Consider the following 21,514-nt stretch of genomic DNA (forward strand, 5'->3'; position numbering starts at 1 on the left):
CGGTTCGCTTGACATCTATTGGACGATTACTTTGCTATCTTGAATTGATGACTAAAATATCTAAATGATAACTGGATCATTTTGAAGAGTGAATGTAAAAGATAAGCATTTCTGACCTAATGAAGGAGGGAAGAAAAAAGAAAACTTCAGCTACCTCGCAATAATTTCTCGCTCAGAAATTAGGAAATTCGTGTTTCAGCACTTTTGAAACTTCGAGACTAAGGCGGTGAAACACTGGGTGAAAAGGTTGTTTTAAATAAATCATTATTTAAGTACTACTACAGAATTTTTAAAAGCTGCACCCATGAAAATTGGGATTTGACTTTTCACATAGAAACAAAAAATACGTCGTTCATTGATTCTGGACATTCAGTCCCTAAGGGGTTAAAAAGGGTTTGAAAATCTTATGAAAATATTTCATTATGAAAGCATTTTTAAAGTTAAATTTATGGAAATCTCGATGTGCTATTTTTGTCAGAAATACACTCCTGGAAATTGAAATAAGAACACCGTGAATTCATTGTCCCAGGAAGGGGAAACTTTATTGACACATTCCTGGGGTCAGATACATCACATGATCACACTGACAGAACCACAGGCACATAGACACAGGCAACAGAGCATGCACAATGTCGGCACTAGTACAGTGTATATCCACCTTTCGCAGCAATGCAGGCTGCTATTCTCCCATGGAGACGATCGTAGAGATGCTGGATGTAGTCCTATGGAACGGCTTACCATGCCATTTCCACCTGGCGCCTCAGTTGGACAAGCGTTCGTGCTGGACGTGCAGACCGCGTGAGACGACGCTTCATCCAGTCCCAAACATGCTCAATGGGGGACAGATCCGGAGATCTTGCTGGCCAGGGTAGTTGACTTACACCTTCTACAGCACGTTGGGTGGCACGGGATACATGCGAACGTGCATTGTCCTGTTGGAACAGCAAGTTCCCTTGCCGGTCTAGGAATGGTAGAACGATGGGTTCGATGACGGTTTGGATGTACCGTGCACTATTCAGTGTCCCCTCGACGATCACCAGTGGTGTACGGCCAGTGTAGGAGATCGCTCCCCACACCATGATGCCGGGTGTTGGCCCTGTGTGCCTCGGTCGTATGCAGTCCTGATTGTGGCGCTCACCTGCACGGCGCCAAACACGCATACGACCATCATTGGCACCAAGGCAGAAGCGACTCTCATCTCTGAAGACGACACGTCTCCATTCGTCCCTCCATTCACGCCTGTCGCGACACCACTGGAGGCGGGCTGCACGATGTTGGGGCGTGAGCGGAAGACGGCCTAACGGTGTGCGGGACCGTAGCCCAGCTTCATGGAGACGGTTGCGAATGGTCCTCGCCGATACCCCAGGAGCAACAGTGTCCCTAATTTGCTGGGAAGTGGCGGTGCGGTCCCCTACGGCACTGCGTAGGATCCTACGGTCTTGGCGTGCATCCGTGCGTCGCTGCGGTCCGGTCCCAGGTCGACGGGCACGTGCACCTTCCGCCGACCACTGGCGACAACATCGATGTACTGTGGAGACCTCACGCCCCACGTGTTGAGCAATTCGGCGGTACGTCCACCCGGCCTCCCGCATGCCCACTATACGCCCTCGCTCAAAGTCCGTCAACTGCACATACGGTTCACGTCCACGCTGTCGCGGCATGCTACCAGTGTTAAAGACTGCGATGGAGCTCCGTATGCCACGGCAAACTGGCTGACACTGACGGCGGCGGTGCACAAATGCTGCGCAGCTAGCGCCATTCGACGGCCAACACCGCGGTTCCTGGTGTGTCCGCTGTGCCGTGCGTGTGATCATTGCTTGTACAGCCCTCTCGCAGTGTCCGGAGCAAGTATGGTGGGTCTGACACACCGGTGTCAATGTGTTCTTTTTTCCATTTCCAGGAGTGTAGAAAGCTCAACCACTAAGGAAATAAAATACTGGGCGAAAACTTTTTGTTTGAAAATGATTTTTTATTAAAAGACTACTAAAGTAAACTTAGAGCTGCATCTATGAAAATTCGACTTGACTTCTCGGTTAGACATAAAAAGTACATGTTCAATGTTTTTGAAAATGTTTCGTTACATCAAAATATTTTTGAAGCTAAATCTATAGAATTTGGTATTTGGCTTCAAAAGAAATATGTGTTATAGGATGAAAGTTTCTATGTAAACATCACAACAAAACTCAAAACGCAGGATTAACAAGGATCTCCGACTCCAGCGACCAGTATTGTTATTTGGTCAGAAGTACATTCGAGAAGAGAGTAATTTGTGAATAACAAAAATTGAGTTAAAGAAAAAAAAACGCAAAAGAAATCTGTGCACACGATACATTCTGCACGAGCGAAGTAGCGGGTACAGACCTAGTGTAACATAAGAGTGGGTGGACCGGAATTTTTATGTAACTTTCAAACAATAAGCATGCAATCCTTCATCGTTATAGAACATGATCTCCAATTCCGTTATACTCATCGAAGTATTCAGATATCACAGTAATTTTCTCTTACGTAGGTTCTTATGTTTCGTGAGTCTTCACTTCCAAGTCGTATTTCAGCTTTTCTGTAGATTATTTTACACCAACCAAAAACTCCTAACCAAGATCCTCTTCATGCTTGGTTTGTGAGGCTCCTATACTAAGTAAATTGTTGGGATTCGTCATTAATGAGCAAGAAGTTGCCAAAATATGATACTTTCCGAGTAAGTACAGAACGTTCTTTTCGAACTTGCTTTCGCATACTCTTTGCTATGTCGTTACTGAAGTGCACGTTAATTGGTCACATCATTGCTTTCTAAATTCTAAATTATTGAAGGATTTTTGTCCTACCTAAGGTGGGAAATTACATGGCATTAACTGATAAAGTAAAATATTTTTGAGCCTGTATCATGCCTGATTTGCAACAGAGTGTACTGTATTACGTTGTATGTTATAACTGATAACGTTTCGAAACTCTGGTCAACAACTGATGCAGATGTATAGATCTGTAACCTGTGAATAGACTTACTTTTTACTTTTTCGTGTCCGGAAACTACAATTTGTTTGCCCAGTATTGGGCAATGTCCAATGCTGCTTCTTTAGCCAGCCGTAGATCGTCGAGGGTGCATCTGTGGGGGCAGGCAGGGCATTGTAGGAGATGTTCCATGTCCGGTCGAGTGCCGCAGTCGCATTTGTCGTCATTTCCGTCCAACAAACCCCATTTGATCAGATTAGATTTCATAGGAGCCACCCCAATTCTGATGCGGTTAAGCATTCTCCAGGTTTTCCAATCACCAGAAACGCCGCTTGGTGGGTCCTCTCTTAGTGGATAGTAGAGGGGGGGCTCATCTAAGGCGCAACTTAGGAAACGGCGTCTGGATTTGAGTCTGCTGGGGCCACACTCTAGGCCAAATATTGAGTGACGGGCATCAAAGGTTTGTTTTAGCTTCTCAGTATGTTCATGGGCTTTCCTACGTGAGCCAGGGTTTGTGAAACCTGCGGCCCTGTGAAAATTTTCTATGGGGGTTGGTCTCATGCAGCCTGTCCTATCCTGCATGTTTCATTCAAGCTAATATCTACCTTTTTTTGCGTGGGCGGATCTGCACCATACCGGGCAAGCATATTCGGCAGTTGAGAAGCACAAAGCTACAAAGCCTGTGAATAGAAACTAAAGTATCGTTGGTAGTTTCCCCATATGAGTTAGTGGTCCCACTGCACTACACATAGTGCAATATAGTGTGAACAAACTACAAGGCAGAGATGGCTGACTCCGAAAACTAGACGATACATAGCACTGTATCTACTGACTGTAGATTCGTCGTTACATCAAAATAGTTTTGAAGCTAAATCTGTAAATTTGGTATTTGGCTTCAAAAGAAATATGTGTTATAGGATGAAAGTTTCTATGGAAATATCATAACAAAAACTCAAAACGCAGGATTAACAAGGATCTCCGACTCCAGCAACCAGTATTGCTGGCTGTGAAATTGTAAAATGGAAACGTAAGTCTTAAATGAATGAGGAATGATTTACAGGAGACTATGCAATGAAGAGATGGGGGTGATTACAGGAGTATGGCTCAGAGGGTGCTGAAAGCCCTAGTAAGGCAAGATTGATAAAAATTTAATGTTCCACGGATTACCTACAGAATTTGCTCTTGCTTGTACATTTCATACCTATTAGTTTGAGGAGAATGTGCCTGTACAACGGTGATGGTGTTACAGATTCCAGCTGCACTAATCAAAAACTTGTTCGCCTAATGAAGAATAAATGCTGCCCTCAGATGCACCCTGCCTATAATTTTTTGATTGCGACTGCCTATGTGTTTCGTACTTTCCTGCTACATCCCTATTTTCCTTCTGGTAACGGTGTTGCAAAACAAATTCTGAAGTGTAACTCAGTAATACATCTAACAACAAATCATGACAAAAAATTTGTTTTTACACTGTTTCTTGTAAGTTTTGTCAGGATGTCAGCAAAGAAAATAATAAATAATTTTTAGTTTACCATTTTTACTTCCTACAGGATTTAGCTCATTACATTTTTCTCGTCTATCCTACCTCAGAAGGGTCCTTCTTTGCAACCGTTAAAACTCGGTTACTGTAGAGGGCCGCCAGAAAATCCCAGCAATGGAGCTATTTGGAACAAGCAGAATTTTGATTTTCAGGTTCCTGTTGAACATCCATTTATTTAAAAATTATATCGTTGTAATTGTGGTAGTGAATACTACGTTCTATATTGTGAATAGTGGTGTGAAATACTTCTGGACAAGTAATTCAAAATGTGCTTTGTATCATTCTCGAGCCGATTTTTTGACGTTGTATAACACACACTATCCGACCGACTCGCCCACTGTCAGTCAGTAGAGCATTAGTTTTGCATAACTGTGGCGGCGGGGGTGGGGAGGGGGGGGTGGACTGTCGATATAGCTCTATAATATGGTTACTTTGGCTCTGAACAAAGAATGTTCACGTATAGTGCGACTTTCTAGTGTTTCATATCCAAGATTTACTGCTCACCATGTTGTGTTATAACCTGTAGAGAAAGCGTACAAGAAGAAAATCCGTCACTAAAGATGAAAACAAAGAGATACATCAGTTTCTTAAGAGCATATTTTATAATATCTCTCCGTCCGACACGTACCTATCAAGGGAATAGTGGTAGGCGAATTATTCTCTGCCCATTTTTATCTGTTTTTATCACTACTAGATTTCACAAACGTTTCCAAAACTAACATTGCTTCTTTCCTCATGTCAAACGCTTCCTATTTTAAATCTACATTCCATTCTATTCCCCCACGCCAATTCTTCATCCTCTGAAGCTCTTTCCAGCAATAAATCCTTGTGTGAAGCCAATAGCCCGTCTTCCTTCCTCGAGGAGGCCTACCACAAATGTCACGTTACTTACAGTATGTTCACCAAGTCCCAATGAGAGAAAGCCATTGTATATTTTCTCGGGTAACCAGCATTTGGTATGTGATTGTGATTTTTTTAAACAGTTCCAGCAACCTTGATTTACATTTGCAATGCTTTTCATAAAATAATCCAGGCGAAGTCAGGTGCTTCTTGCTATAACGCCCCGTGCGACCACCTGTATTGGATCCAATTACAATGATATGAATGACGTTTTTCTGTTGTTATGAAGCTGTAATATCGTGATATATCTAAGAGCGTTGCAAAAGTGACCCACTGTTACTGCTACTGATACTATATGGTGATGTTTCATCGGTAAAAAATTAGAACTATTCGCCGTATGCCGAGAGTCTGGTGACTGCGACGCTGACAGGACTTCACTGCCGCTACGAAATCGAGAAGTTCAGGGAAGAGAACCATGACACATGTAACTTCAACCGCACAGGCTTTATTCTTTACAACGTTTGCGTTTCTTTATTGGGAAAAAAGCAAAGAAAATGGTTCAAATGGCTCTGAGCACTATGGGACTTAACGTCTGAGGTCATCAGTCCCCTAGAACTTAGACCTACTTAAACCTAACTAACCTAAGGACATCACACACATCCATGCCCGAGGCAGGATTCGAACCTGCGCCCGTAGCGGCCGCACGGTTCCAGACTGTAGCGCCTAGAACCGCTCGGCCACTCCGGCCGGCTAAAAGCAAAGAAGATGGACCCATTATCCTCCTATAGCACATCCATCAAGGAAATGGAAGAGTTTCTTTGGTTTCTTTGCGAGAAGTCGGAGAACTCCTCAGTGATCATTGCTACAGTCTTTTGCGTCCACTGTAATGTACGAGGGCTGTTCGGAATGTAAGGTTCGATCAGGAGCGAAATGGAAACCACTGGGAAAATCCAATGAAGCTTTGCACAGATGTGTTGGGCAGCGTCTCTAGTACGCCCATAGACCGCGTTACTTCGCTCCTTTCAGTTCTGAGCGCTCAATGAGCAAATAAAGCTGCCTAGAGAACAATATCTCTGGCCAAGTCTGAGGGCCTGGTGAGAGATTTCGCATGATGTCATGCAGACCACATAGCATAACGGTTATGCGTTTCCTTCCTCATGACCCCCGACCGCACTGTGCAATGGCAATGAAGATACTCCTACAACATTTTCGATGGGAAGTGTTTGATCATCGACAATACAGCCCGTAACTGGCTCCCCCTGCGTTTCATCTCTGCTCGCAGGAACCGCTGGCTATGAAGACAACGAGCTGCAAACCAGCATAGAGAAATGGCGAAACCCATGGGCGGCTGCCTTCTATGAGGAAGATATTGCAAAGTTAGTATGACGTGTAGTGATCCGGCAACACATGGCTAACAAAATTAAGGTCTAACTTGCTGTGGTATCCAGTTCAGTTATGAATCAAGCCATATGTAGTGATAGTGACTCAACCCTGCCCCTAAATTTTCAGCAAACTACCATAAAACTCTGACTCAATCCTGCTCGTTGCAAATCTGATGGGGTATGGAAAAAACACTCTCTGATTTCTATAACAAAAGTTTGGCCGTTTGGCCTAACATTATCTCTGCATAGACAGTTAAGTAGGGTACAACTGAATGCATACATGGTTATGATAATGTGGTAATAGGTCATTTAGTTCTCAGTGAACAAATAGTGCTCGGTTTGACACTTATTTTTATGTTTACTCGCATCTGCGTATATTTCACCAATCGGGAGTAAGCAGCTCTGCTGTCATTGGCTGTTGCTTTCAGCTTAATTGCGGACGCCACAATTCGAACAAATTCAATGCCTGAATAATTGCACATTAAATTCACTCACAGAAATTATGGTGCACATATGTTTCATAGCTACCAAAAGATACTTAAAACATCAGGCAGTGGCAGTAGTGCTAAAATTATGAATGAAAGAAATAGGCCTAAAATTGGAAACAACAACACTAATGGAGGTCAACAGTGTGTACAAAAATGGCTCTGAGCACTATGGGACTCAACAGCTTAGGTCATAAGTCCCCTAGAACTTAGAACTACTTAAACCTAACTAACCTAAGGACATCACACACACCCATGCCCGAGGCAGGATTCGAACCTGCGACCGTAGCAGTCCCGCGGTTCCGGACTGCAGCGCCAGAACCGCTAGACCACCGCGGCCGGCAGTGTGTACATTAATAACAATGTTCCGTTAATATGATATTTATTTTAAAGAAGAAGCAAATTAAAGATTAGTTTCTTTGAACAAATTCCAAGTAAAGAGTTTAAAATTTTAATATTTGGTTTAGTCTTTGGGGAGAGCTAAAGCAGCTGTCCTTATTTGTTACGATGCCGGCGGTGAGATATACTGTCATCGGTAACTTATCGTTGCAGACGGTGTATTGAAAGCAGATCCATCATGTGTAAATGCTGCAGATGAATTATCTCATGTGGAACTTTACTTTCCAGTCAACGACGATTTCATCAATGGTGCATCATAGGCCACTGGATAGTTAGACGTTGTTAGGGTTGTTCCCAACATTCAGCTTTGCAAGAGCGATTTATTATGTCTCTCATGCACAACGCTGAAGTAAAACAGCTCAGTAGAGAGTTTTAAAGTTATTTCGATCGCGGAATTCCAGTCTGTTCGTTTACCATGTGAAAAACGCGACAGCGAACTCGCCACTCTTGGCGGTGTCATGCAGACACGTAATAAACAGTTTTTATGTGCCTGTGGCACAATTAACGGTTTATGCACACGGTAGACAACGACGGCACGAATATGCATTGAAATTATGAAGCATTTAAAATGCACACGGCACAGTCACAGCGAATAGAATTCTTTCCAGAACACCGTAACTACAATGTCGTTCTGTCCATAGTTATATTGTCATAGTTACGCGACACATTTCGTTTTGGAGGTTTTACACAGTCACACGTCTCCGTCCACTTTAAACGTTTTTACATTGCATTACAGGAAGGAGCAGAAAAGTATCTCATTGTTAATCAGTTTCGTCTGCACCGATTGTTTCGCAACACGACATAGTCAGCACACTTTTAACCTCCTTCCGCCTTCTCGGTACAAACATGGGTGTCACACACGCTCTACTCACACTGTTCGATCCTCACAATCAATATTCCGATCGCTCTCGCTCGTTTTATACATTATCTCCGTATGCATTTAACTTTATCAAGTCATTCCAATCAAAATTAATGCAATATGTGGCAAATGAAGGAACAAAATATTTTACATATTCAATAGACAAAGATACCTAATTAGTAATGTCCAAAAGGGAAATATTATCAGGTGTATATTATTATTTTCAATTACGTCATAGAACAAAATAAACACTATGCTATATCACCAGAAATTCATGTACAACTACGAACAAAGAAAGAAAGAAAACAGAAAAAAATCTCTTATATAGATCGCAACTAGCGATTTCTTCACAAACGCTACGTAAAATTGTTAGATCGTAGCAGAAACTGGGTAGAGAAGTAGCTGGAAGTTGTTTCTAATAAAACATGTCTGATATTCACAGCGGGTTCCATTTGGTGACCGATAGGAACTTACTTTCCGAACAGACCTCGTACTGATCACCAGGAATTCGGAAGGAAGGCGGTTCAAATCTGCGTCCACCCAAGAAAATGTAGGTTTTCCGTAATTTTCCAACATCACTTAGGACTGGTGTTGGGCTGGTTGCTTTCAAAAGACACGGCCGATTTGCTTCCCAATCCTTAGCTAATGCCAACTCGCGTTCTTTCTATAATGGCCTCGTTGACAGATCGTTAAACTATGATATTCCTTCACTCCCTCTTTTATAAACAGTAACATGAAGTAATGTGTCTTTCCTAGCCTGCGCAGTTGGCAGTTACATATGTCGCTGAGCCGTTGTGTCTCGTAATGAAAGAAACAGGATTTCGAAAGTAAAAATGAAACAAATGTCAAATACTTTGAGAAATGATATGCCTAGAAGTAAGGAATAAAATAGATTTGTGGAACACTTCACGCACATTTCAATAATGCTCGAAATCATACGTAGGAAATGAGGGCCGACTGAGAATTTAAAGTTCAATGTTTAACTTAAAATTCAGAACCTTAAAGAGTACTAGAGGGTATTTACTCTCTGTGATCCTGAGCATGGTTCAGAGGCAAACCAAATGCTTCTCTAACCTATTTTATTTCTTACTCTTATACAAATCATCTCACAAAACATTTAAATCTATTTAAGCATACGCTTTTTTGAAGTCTACAAAGGTGATCAGCGTTGTACTGCTCTTGCGGATCTATAAGACACTCTGGAGACTGAGAATTTGTTCGACGCAGGACCTGTCTTCCCTAAAAACTGCTTGAAATTCGAATTTTAAATGGTCTGTTTGTACTTGCTTTTTAAGTACTTTTTGAAACAATTTTGTAACTGTTAGCAATGCAATTTCTCTGTAGTTATTTACACTCAGATGAGAGAAGTCATGGGATAGCGATATGGACATATGCAGATGGCGGTAATATCGCGTATACAAGATATAAAAGGGTAGAAAAGGACAGTGCATTGGCAGAGTTGCCATTTCTACTCAGGCGACACGCATGAGAAAGTTTCCGAAAGTGATTATGGCTGCACGACTGGAATTAACAGACTTTGAATGCGGAATGGCAGTTGGAGTTAGACACATGGGACATTCCATTTTGGATATCATTAGGGAATTCAGTTTTCCGAGATTCACAGTGTAAAGAGAGTGCCGAGATCACCACAATTCAGGCATCGCCTCTCACCACGGACAACGTAGAGGCCGACGGCCTTCACTTAACGATCGACGGTAACGATGTTTTCTTAGAGTCAGTGCTAACAGACAAACAACACTGCGAGAAATAACCACAGAAATGAATGTGGGACTTACGACAAACGTGTCCATTAGGATAGTGCAGTGTAATTTGGTGTTAACGGGCTATGGCAACAGGCGACCAACGCAAGTGACTTCTCTAACAGCATGACATCGCCTGTAGTGCCTCTCCTGGGATTTTTAGGGTATCAGTTGGATCCTAGACGGCTCGAAAACCGTGATCTGGTCGGATGAGACCCGATTTCAATTAGTAAGAGTTGATGGTAGGTTCGAGAGTGGCGCAGGTCCCACGAAGCCACGGATCCAAGTTATCAACAAGGCACTGTGCAAGCTGATAGTGACTCCATAATGGTGTGGGCTGTGTTTATTGGGTCCTCAGGTCCAATTGAACCGATAACTGACTGGGAATGGTTATGTTTAGCAATTTGGAGACCATCTGCAGCCATTCATGGACTTCATTATCTCAAACGAAGATGTGACGTCACCAGTCCACAATTGTTTGCGATTGGTTAGAGGAACATTCTGGAAAATCCGAGCGAATGATTTGGCCACCCAGATCGCCCAACATGAATCCTATCGAACATTTATGGGGTATAATCGAGAGGTCAGTTCGTGCACAACATACTGCACCGGCAACACTTCTGCAATTATGGATGGCTGTAGAGGCAGCAAGGCTCAAAATTTCTACAGAGACTTTCAGCGACTCATTGAGTCCATGCCACGTAGTGTTGCTGCATTACGCTGGGCAAAGGCCAGACACGATGTTAGGATGTAGCCCACGGCTTTCGTCATCTCAGTGTATTATGCATTTTGTCCCTTTTTGTGTAATGGGTGGATGACTGCACACTGTCTTACTTATGTGTTTTTTTACTCCAGCCAACTACGAGTATTATTATTATTATTATTACTATGTTTGTATAATCAAGAGAATAATGAAGAGAAAGCAATGCTCTCAATTTATGCTGCTACTTGACTTTGATATTTATTTTACTTTTTCAATGCAGAAGAAATAATTTCACAATTTCAGCACCAATGTGACTTTTTGCGAGCAAATAACTAGGCTTTGAAGAGATTTAACTTTTTGACATTTCTTTTACATAGTTAATAGGAGCTGTTCGTGAAATATTTCTGTGTTCCGTAAAATCACTAGTAAAATGGCGCTGAGCACTATGGGACTTAACATCTGTGGTCATCAGTCCCCTAGAACACAGAACTACTTAAACCTAACTAACCTAAGGACATCACATACATCCATGCCCGAGGCAGGATTCGAACCTGCGACCGTAGCGGTCACGTGGTTCCAGACTGAAGCGCCTAGAAGCGCACGGCCACACCGGCCGGCGAAATCACTAGTAAAGTTTCTCTTAACTATCCTGATTATTTTCAAGCAATTAGACCCTTTTCGTTAAAAACTTGCCTCAAGTTGGTCAATTTGATATCCCATATGTCTAATTTTATATATTTCATTTGGCTATGAAAATTCGGCCAAAATGCATTTTGTGATTTCTAGGGAGTCTTGTTTCCGTTGAGCTCTAATATTTGACCAGAAAGAAACGAAGAAGAAGCTGTTATCGTCTTCCAGACACTTTTTGTTACAAAACTTGCCTCAAGCTGGTCAATTTGATATCCCATATGTCCAATTTTTGACATTTCGTTTGGCTATGAAAATTCGGACAAAATGCATTTTTTGGTTTCTAGGGAATCTTGTTTCCGTTGAGCTCTAATATTAGACCAGAAAAAAAACGAAGAAGAAGCTGTTATCGTCTTCCAGCTTCCCTTAAGTAAATGGAAAAACCTCATTGGTTTAATATCGCTGTATTGTAGAAAAATGCACCGAGTATCGTTCAAAGTTCATTTGCATTGGTCCGAAGGAGCTGTTTTGGTTTATACATGCTGCGTTCCCCTCAGCGCTAGTAGGTTCGTGACACCTCGCGTCCACTGAGGCCGCCGAGTGCCCTCAGCTCCGAGGCGGCCCTGTGGTGGCGCCCCAGCCCGGAGGAGGTGCCGGGAGGGCTCCGAGCCCCGACCGGCGGGCGGCGCTCGTGCGCCGTCGCCCGCGACGTCGGCGTCGTCGGCGCCGGCGGCGGGCGGCGCGCACTGCCCGGCGCGTCTCGGAGTGGGCCGGATCGGTTCGGTCCGGGAGAGGAGAGGAGAGGCGAGGAGCAGCGGCCAGAGCTCGGCACAGATCAGCACGCCCCCGGATGGCGCCCAAAATAACGCGAGCGCTCGCCAGAGTGCCGCTAGGCACCAGTGCTCGCCGCGGCCTCGCCATGAAACCCTACGCCTTCGTCACCATCAACAAGCAGTATGGGTGAGTTGCGCGCACCGCGCACCGCCGCCGCGGCAGCTGCACCGGGCCGGGAGGTCGCGGAGATACGTTTTTTGGCCTCGGTGCGGCGGGCCCCCCTGTAATACAAAGCGCTGGCGCCGCTCGCCGCGATCCCCTCCCACGCCGATGAGAGAGCGGCCAGCAGGCACCAGGCCACACGACAGCCGCTAATACCATCGCTTACTGTCGCCTCGCTACCGGGGGACACGTGCTCGTATTACAAAATCCGACGATAAAAACGGCAGCTCTGATTCCACCGCAGTGTGCCTTCGGCGGTGCTGGTTACTCGTGCTCAGAGCAAACCACTACACGCTGGATGACTTCTATAACGGCGGTTTTAGTTCGTGAATGGTGTTGCGTGTTTGACAATATTTTGATACAAACAAGTCGGCAGTATAGAGAGCGAGTGATTACGTACTCGAAATTCAAATTTTGTGAGGTGTAATAACATGAGCGTGGTGTACGCTTATGCAGATGCGTATGCTCGATGCTCTGCGAAGTAATCATCGAGTATCGAGGTAGAATATACCTTTCCCTTGATGTCCTGGCTTTCTGTAACATTTCCCAACGTTTTTGGCACAAGCTCCACAGCAAATTTTACCAAGCATATTATTTCGCTTATTTTATGCATTCTGAAAATTTGTCAAAACTATGGTGGTGCAGAATGAGATTTTCACTCTGCAGCGGAGTGTGCGCTGATATGAAACTTCCTGGCAGATTAAAACTGTGTGCCGGACCGAGACTCGAACTCGGGACCTTTGCCTTTTGCGGGCAAGTGCTCTACCAACTGAGCTACCCAAGCACGACTCACTCCCCCTCCCCACAGCTTTATGTCTGCAAGTACCGCGTCCCGAGTTCGAGTCTCGGTCCGGCACACAGTTTTAATCTGCCAGGAAGTTTAATGCTGGTGCAGTTTAAAAGAAAATACTGCATCTTCGTGGAGCAAAACAGGAATTCCCTTCCTTACGAGAGGTTTTCGAAAAGTTTCTGTATGTTTGTTTAGAAAATATCTATAATTTAACTGAAAATATTGTCCATACACTACACCCCAAGATTCGTTACCACACTACAAACGGAACAACTTACGAGCGTCCACAAACGTGAACATCTGTCTCCAGTACAAGATGTAATGGAGAACATTTCACAGACACACAAAAAGGAATGGTAATGAGGCAGTAGGATACGTTTCCTCACTTGTGCAGCCCTAGTATCATAAGCTCCTGTACAAATATTTTATTACCTATGAACTTGCTGTACTGTAATTAACTGCTTCGTCCTCGTACCCGTTTCATTTTTTATTTAATAAAATCTTCGCCAGTGGTTCCAATATCCTGGCAACTTTCACAAAACGCTTATAGCGAAAACAAAGTGCATTTTAGAAGTAGCGTTTATGGTACATGAATGATCACATATTCTATGAGGTTTAAACATTGGTGTTTCAGATAACTGACAGGTACGAACTGCATATAATTTTAAGCAGTTTAGATTACATAGCAGATGCCTAATAAGATTCAAAGCAAAGGTTTCGTTATCGCTTATCTCTTTTACGAGAATTCTCTCCTATCAATTTTCAAGTTATACGTCGCAATTGAATTTCCTCGCCAACCCAGTAGTATATCTTTTATAAATTACTTTATATTCAAGTGTTAGAGTAGCGTTGCATTTCCGTCAAGAATGCTAGCTAGCTTGGCTCTAATTTGAGGGCCAACGTTTTATTTTAGATAGCGGCTGGTTCGTGTGCCATTCTCTTAAACTTAGACTTAAAATAATTGTGGGTTGACGTGTATATATTCATAGCGCATAGTTTATACATAAAATCTTGAACAAATTCAATGCGCGATATGTGATGCGTTCGCTGAAAAACAGTTTTGATTGCAATGATTGGTTACGAGATATGTTCACATTACGTTAGAAGGATCATACGAACATCCTTTCATATGGCCCATCAAGAAAAGAACAGAATAAATTATATGATTTGGTAGATTTTGACACGAGGGAATCACGTGGCACACACCAAGGCTGAAACTGACAGAGATTTATCTAATGTGGAATGTTAGTTTTCTTAATAATGATTCCTCCAGTCGAAACTTACTTAATGAGAATCGTAACCAATGATGAGTTTTGAAGGTTCTTTTCGTATTTTCGAACGTTTTATGTTGAAGAACGTTTACGACCTTTTACAAATTTAAAAATGTGATTTACAATGCACAAAACCTGTATTCGGCATAGTTACATTTTTGTAAGTGACATGCTGCTATTATCAAGTTCTGTAATCGATTACATTCCTTTCAATTCAGTTGAAGTACTCAAAAAATATTGCTATTGCTTGATTTGTTTATGAGCTTCTCCAAACCCTCTTGTTAGTCTTCTTATTTACCGTAATGAACTTTCGAATTTACATGTTGAATATGTCGTCAGCATGGGTCATTACGTACATCTGAGTTAAATACATTTATAGATGTTTTACATGTGTTGTACATAATTATATAAAAAACTAAAAACAACCCACAGATCAGTCCATCCCTGACAGAGACCAGTGACCTGTCGAAGCAATTCATTCAATATTTTGCGACGAGTCTGACCAAATAAATGCCTCCTTCCCCTCGCATCCCCCACTCCTTTCCCGTGTTTACTGTTTCTAATTTCTGCGTGCCTATGGAACCTCAGATGCCAAAAAAAATGCTATAAGATTGTCATTGAACTTGAGAGGGTGAAAGCTGTAGTGATGTTCTCTGGAGAATAAGACTTGATACATTCGCTATTTTACTATCATACATGTTTTCGGATGAAAAATGACTCTGAGCACTATGGGACTTAACATCTATGGTCATCAGTCCCCTAGAACTTAGAACTACTTAAACCTAACTAACCTAAGGACAGCACACAACACCCAGTCATCATCGGATGAAAACACACATGGATCAAACAATTCAGCGTACAGTAACTCTAGTGTAAACTGCCTTGCTTTCTTTGCTGCTCGACCTGATTGCAAAGAAGTATTGGGTTGGTACTTCTTGCTGAGTGTGGTTCTGAAATTTGAATGGGGATAGTGAGGGGGGGGGGGGGGACTGGGAGGGGTGAGGGGAGAAGGGAGTGGAGGAGAGCAGCGTATGATGTAAACGTCTGCGAACAGAAATACACTTTGTTTTAGTCAGTCAAGAGAGACAAGTGTTATGCTGTAATGTTAAGGTTATTTTACGCGCACAAGTAGCGTGGCTTCGTGTAGTACTAATGTAGGAATGTCTGCTGATGGACTTGTGAGGCGTGAACTGTGTTAGGATTATGCGAGTTCCATACGGTTCTATATAATTGCACTTCGAGATTCTAGACGTTTCAGTGTCATTTCGTTAAAACATATGTGGCGTTTTGGCCAATGTTGGCGAATCTCTGCAGTGGTTCTATTTGTATTTCCAAAGGAAAAAAAATTCTAGAAGTCAGCTGCAACAATGAAAATAACTGTTAAGAAGACTTTTGTGTCATTGGTCAGTGCGGACACATTTTATAAAACGACGTCAACGAGACTGTGAATAAGTTTATACAAACACGCAGCAGGCTTCATAAATTGCAGCTACCCATACTGGTGCAGTACTTTAATTTTGCATGCCTTCCATTACTACAAAGCGAGTGGAAGACGAAACGCTTTAGTTTTACTCTGCAGTGGTTTCAGTAGCCTGTACACGGTAATTCACATACACGAAAGTTTCAAACTTACTCACGATATTATTGTAGTGTTAAGAGAAACGCTATTAAGTCTATACCTGCTTCAGTGCACTTTTGCTAGATTTGTTCCGTATCCTGACAATGAGCATTCAAATGGTGCCATTGCAAATCTTGAATTGGTTACGATAATGAGATATTTAGCTGTTCTCTGTCTAATTTGGCAGCAGTAAACCTGTTTTATGATACTGCCATTCAGTTTGCATATAAATGTCAAAATATATCCATGTTGCTCCTTCCGAGACAGCAAAGATTATCTACACTCCAGTAGACTATACTTGTTCCACTGGCCAGTGATCTAGGAATATTTTTCTGTCTGCATTACATGACGTCAGTTCTTACTCCACTGTTCTGTTCTCATCTCTTGACAAACGGTATAACAATTAACTGGTTTACAAAGCGCTCATCGTGATATTACACTGAAATAAAATGGTCATATGGCTTCGTGGCCGGGCGTCCCCACATGAGGAAGTTTGCCTGCTGAGTTGCAAGTCTTTTCAGTTGACGCCAAACTGGGCAACTTGCGTGTCATTGGTGATCAAATGATAATGAAGACAAATGATAATGAAGACAAATGATAATGAAGACGCTCTGCGAGCGGTAAAAAAAATCTCCGATTTGGCCGGGAATCGAACCCGGCCAAATCTCCGAAAACACACATGGATCAAACAATTCAGCGTACAGTAGCTCTAGTATAAACTGCCTTGCTTTCTTTGCTGTTCGACATGATTGCAGCGAAGTATTGGGTAGATACTTGTTGCTGAGTGTGGTTCTGAAATTTGAATGGGAATAGTGAGGGGGGCGGGGCCGCTGCATGACAGTCATACGCGCTGACACTTCTTGTTTTCCTTAATCTCATTGTGTTTGTAATCGATCGTTGTATTTGTTCGGGCGGACATCCTGTGACACTTGTTGAAGTTCATCGTTGACATAATAACTCAGTCCTCTTTCATTACGGAGAGCAGCTAACCCTCACCGAACGCGCTGAGCTACTGTGCCGGCAACACTCAGCTGAGAGGGCAGGTGATATTACAATCATCGTCATAAACAGAGCTGTGCCTAGAAAGACAAGGCCAGTTGCAATTATTGTTGGCAGGCGGTTATATGGTACTACACATGTGGGATTTATTACACTTTCAACTCTGAAGGACCAGTGTTTATTGCGCTACATGGCCACAAAATGTACACGTTATAACGTCGGACCCCCATAATTGTGGATAAAAGTGTCCAGATACCGCGGAAGGGAGTTGTACAGGTCTCGGATACAGTCCTGTCGTAATCCATCCCATACAGCGTGCACCTGAGTGCGCAGTTCCAACAGACAGGTGGGTAGAGTTGGGGTCCTGATGGCACGCTCCATCGCACCCCACACATTCTTCGTCGGGGAGAGATCGGGAGATGCGGCTGGCCGTGACAGGGTATCCACATCTGCTAGGCGGGCACGGAATGGGACAGCAGTGTGAGAAAGAGCATTGTCCTGTTGAAATAGGGCGTGATTATGGGCGTTCACGAACGGCAGAGCCACTGGCTGCACCGTACGTTTGTGACAGAGCCCGTTAGGAATACTAACGGTGAACGAGCACCATAGAATGTCGTTCCCTACACCATCATGCAAGGCTGACGGAACGTGTCGCGGGACCAAAAACCGCTCTTCGTGGCGGTCTTTACTGTTTCTTCAGACACGGACTCGGTAGCCGTCGCCTCCAAGGCAGAAGCAGGACTCGTCACTAAAGCTGACCCGCTGCTAGCCTGCAGCGCCCCATGTCCGTCGTTGCCGACGTCAGGCGTGTCGGGAGCGATGCTGCTGCGGTGTTAATGTCAGATCGGTTCCCAGAAAGTCTTGCTTCATGCAACAGTCTGCCAATGATACTGGCACTTATCGGGATGTAGCATAGAAGGCAGAGCGACGCGCTGAATGGGCCGTATCGTTGCCGCTGCATCTGTTCGCGCTTGGCTGACAATCTGTCGGTTCTATCATCTTGTGATGCATATCGGACGCCCGGATTCTACGTGCTGTGCATGTTTGCCTGCCTGTATTCATTGCCGCCAAGAGCGGGCAATAATGGTGTCCGTACCACCGGATGGCGCTCGCACAGCTCAACGATGCGGGCCCTCTCGGACTCGTCTAGCTGGGCAACTCGTTGTCGAAATGTCACTTGGGAACAGTGCACGTTCGGGCGCTACCCTCTATCCTACTGGCCGTTTGGGATCTCTCTCTTATATCAACCGATGCACACGTTATTATGCCCCTACCTACACTCCCCTTTCGCAGTGGATCGGTCGACATGAAATACTGATTAGGAGACAGCAGTGGTTTCAGTGAGTTGTTAAAGCATTTTATTTAAATATAGTGACAGAGGCAGAGATTTCATGATAATTTTCTTTGAAAGTGGTAGTTGTTAGATTATGATGTTATGTTGTGGTCATGTAGCGCAATAAACATTGGTCCTTCGAAGTTGAAAGTGTAATAAATTCAAAATCTTCCGCCTATTTTAATAACTTCTTCAATCATCATATTTCACGTTCACCAAGTTACTGCACACTTCAGTTGTACACAGGATGGCTGCTTGCCTCAACGCAGACACATTATAAGACGAAAATTTATGATCTGCGCTATTTTTCTGTACTATAGAGACATCAGAAAACTCGATAACACTCTAGCTATGTCCTCCGTTTGCAAAGTTAGCGGACGATCTTTCTCGGATACAACAATTTACTAGAGGAATACACAGTACCTAATAAAAAAGCTCTGTTCTGTACACTTTAACAAATAATTTACTGACAAATGTACCAGAAACAGTAGGCAGTAGTGAAATTTGTAACTGCTTCTTCAAGTACTGATACACACATTGGACCAAAGTCAGTAGTCCACAGTTTTGTTACGCGAGGTATTTAAATTTTTAAATAGCTGACTTTTTTTCTTCTTGTACAGTTGAAACATTGCCAGCGTCCACTTAACTGTTATTAAATTACACGTTCTTTCACCACAACATTTATTCTCTTATTTGCCTTCCCAGTACTCCCCTTTCTTTCCACTTAACAAACACATTAAAAAAATTTACTTTTTGCCCAATGACTGAGAACAAAGATTTACTCTGATTTTACACTCTAACCATACACATATTTGTCTGTGACAACAGGTTTTTTGAGAGAAACAAAAGTGTCCATTAGTTCACGATAATGAATATAGCTCAAACGTTACATTCTGCCGTCCGGTGTGGCTGAGCGGCTCTAGGCGCTTCAGTCTGGAACCGCGCGACCGCTACGGTCGCAAGTTCGAATCCTGCCTCGGGCATGGATGTGTGTGATGTCCTTAGGTTAGTTACGTTTAAGTAGTTCTAAGTTCTAGGGGACTGATGACCTCAGATGTTAAGTCCCATAGTACTCAGAGCCATTTGAACCGTTACATTATCGTCTTTAGTGCTTCCAATGGTACTTCCAGTGTTAACAAAGAAGTCTGCTACAAACTAACGTATTACCCATTTGCTGTTGTCGTTCTACCAGCTATCCAAGCGATCACCTTGAGAACGTTTTATCCCCAGCTTGTTACCATTTGAACTGGATAGTACATGATACTTAGGAGTACATTAAGGCACATGATAATCAGTTAGTAAGTTGAAGCGTACTATGCAAGTCTCTTTTTCCGCAGTTAGTGTTAACATGAGTCACTAATTCACTTCTGGAAGAACAGCGCATCACTACTGACTTCCTTCACATGACATATGAAGTTATTCTCTTGCTTGCTCTAATTCTGCCTGGAGTGCAGTGCTCTTTCAGCGTTACTCACATCTACAATGTGCTCTCTGTGATGTACTAAACTAATTGCAGTGAGACGCTGTTGTCGTATCATGTGTTTTCACAATTTCTACAATAAACAAAGATCAGCTTCGTAGAAGTGATTCTATGAAGAACCTCTGTCTTAAAGCGCAGTGGTTAGCACACTGGACTCGCATTCGGGAGGACGACGGTTCAATCCCGCGTCCGGCCATCCAGATTTAGGTTTTCCGTGCTTTCCCTAAATCGTTTCAGGTAAATGCCGGGATGGTTCCTTTGAAAGGGCACGGCCGATTTCCTTCCCCATCCTTCCCTAATCCGAGCTTGTGCTCCGTCTCTAATGACCTCGTTGTCGACGGGACGTTAAACACCAATATCCTCCTCCTCCTCTTAAAACGGCAAGTAAGAAGCGATGGCAACAGTAATTGTTTCCACCCCTGATGATAGGTCATTCCGTTAACTATAAATGAAATAATTTTGCATTATTCATATGTCGTCACCAGGACAGGCGCGACATGTCGGACGGTACCAACAGCTACTTGTGCTACTGACCACGCCGGCGCGGCGGTGGATTTTCTTTCTCCATATTTTTTTCTATTACAGAAGGACAGAAGTTCCCACACGACAATGCAGAAATTCTTAGACTAGTTTGGTAGACCAACGAGGAAAATTTCGATACTAAAACTAAGCCTGACGATACAGATGTTGCTGACTATTCTACCTTGCTATTATTTATTACGTTTTCAACTTTGAAGGACAGTTTGTTTATTGCGCTACATGGTCACAAAATGTACGTGTAATACTGTCGGATCCCCGTAGTTGTGAATACAAGCATCCAGACATTGTCGCATGGAGTTACCAATTAATTCCACAACTATGGGACATGTGCAAGCCTTGAGTGTGAGTTAGCGGTACTAACTGCTATTATTCACCGATTGTGGTCCTGTTGTTAAACTAACTAGGAGTACGTTGTTGTTTTCACAGAATTAAATGTATTGTACGGATCACTGGATAGAAAAGAATTAGAAAGAAGGGGAGCTGTATACATTGAAGGACCTTTGAGGCTGCAAGATAAGAATCATAGAGAAAAAAACTAGTGACCATAAGACTGGCAGATAGAAAGTTAGGATTTTCTGGTAGTGAGAATGAACAACATAGTACTAATTTGACACTGTGGAAGCCGCAGACATTTGATTTCAAGTATCCGCGTTTTATAAATAAAAACAAGGGGACACATGAACGAGATGCGAGAGTTGTTAAACCGGCCACCCATCCGCAGAGCTTTTCATCTGCTTTCATTGGTTTTTGCGTTAGTGTCAAAATTTTAGCATCAAGAAGAAAAACATGAGTATGTTTCCTAAAAAAGATGCCGGAAAGGTGTGACACTAGATAACGATTAATCACAAAATCCAAAATAGATTTGGAAGCCAGAAAGCTTCATATTTAGGTACATAATGTGGTAATCAATGTACAGCACATTCGGTGAAAATGATACAACTCATCC

At 43.1% G+C, this 21,514-nt stretch overlaps 1 protein-coding gene and 1 non-coding gene across 2 annotated transcripts in view; one reads left to right on the forward strand and one right to left on the reverse strand.

The window, feature by feature from the left end:
* Positions 1–12,275: 12,275 nt before the first annotated feature.
* LOC126161861 (aquaporin-11) overlaps positions 12,276–21,514 on the forward strand; it is a 235,266-nt gene continuing 226,027 nt past the window's right edge. Inside the window, exon 1 of the mRNA XM_049917977.1 lies at positions 12,276–12,501. Within this exon, the coding sequence (XP_049773934.1) occupies positions 12,392–12,501 (110 nt within the window). The 5' untranslated portion in view covers positions 12,276–12,391. The remainder of the gene's footprint in view (positions 12,502–21,514) is intronic.
* Positions 13,248–13,322, reverse strand: Trnal-caa (transfer RNA leucine (anticodon CAA)). The gene has a single exon. It is a non-coding gene; the product is annotated as a tRNA-Leu (tRNA).

The sequence above is a fragment of the Schistocerca cancellata genome, chromosome 2 (genome assembly GCF_023864275.1).
Source record: "Schistocerca cancellata isolate TAMUIC-IGC-003103 chromosome 2, iqSchCanc2.1, whole genome shotgun sequence".
NCBI classification, from domain to species: Eukaryota; Metazoa; Arthropoda; class Insecta; order Orthoptera; family Acrididae; genus Schistocerca; species Schistocerca cancellata.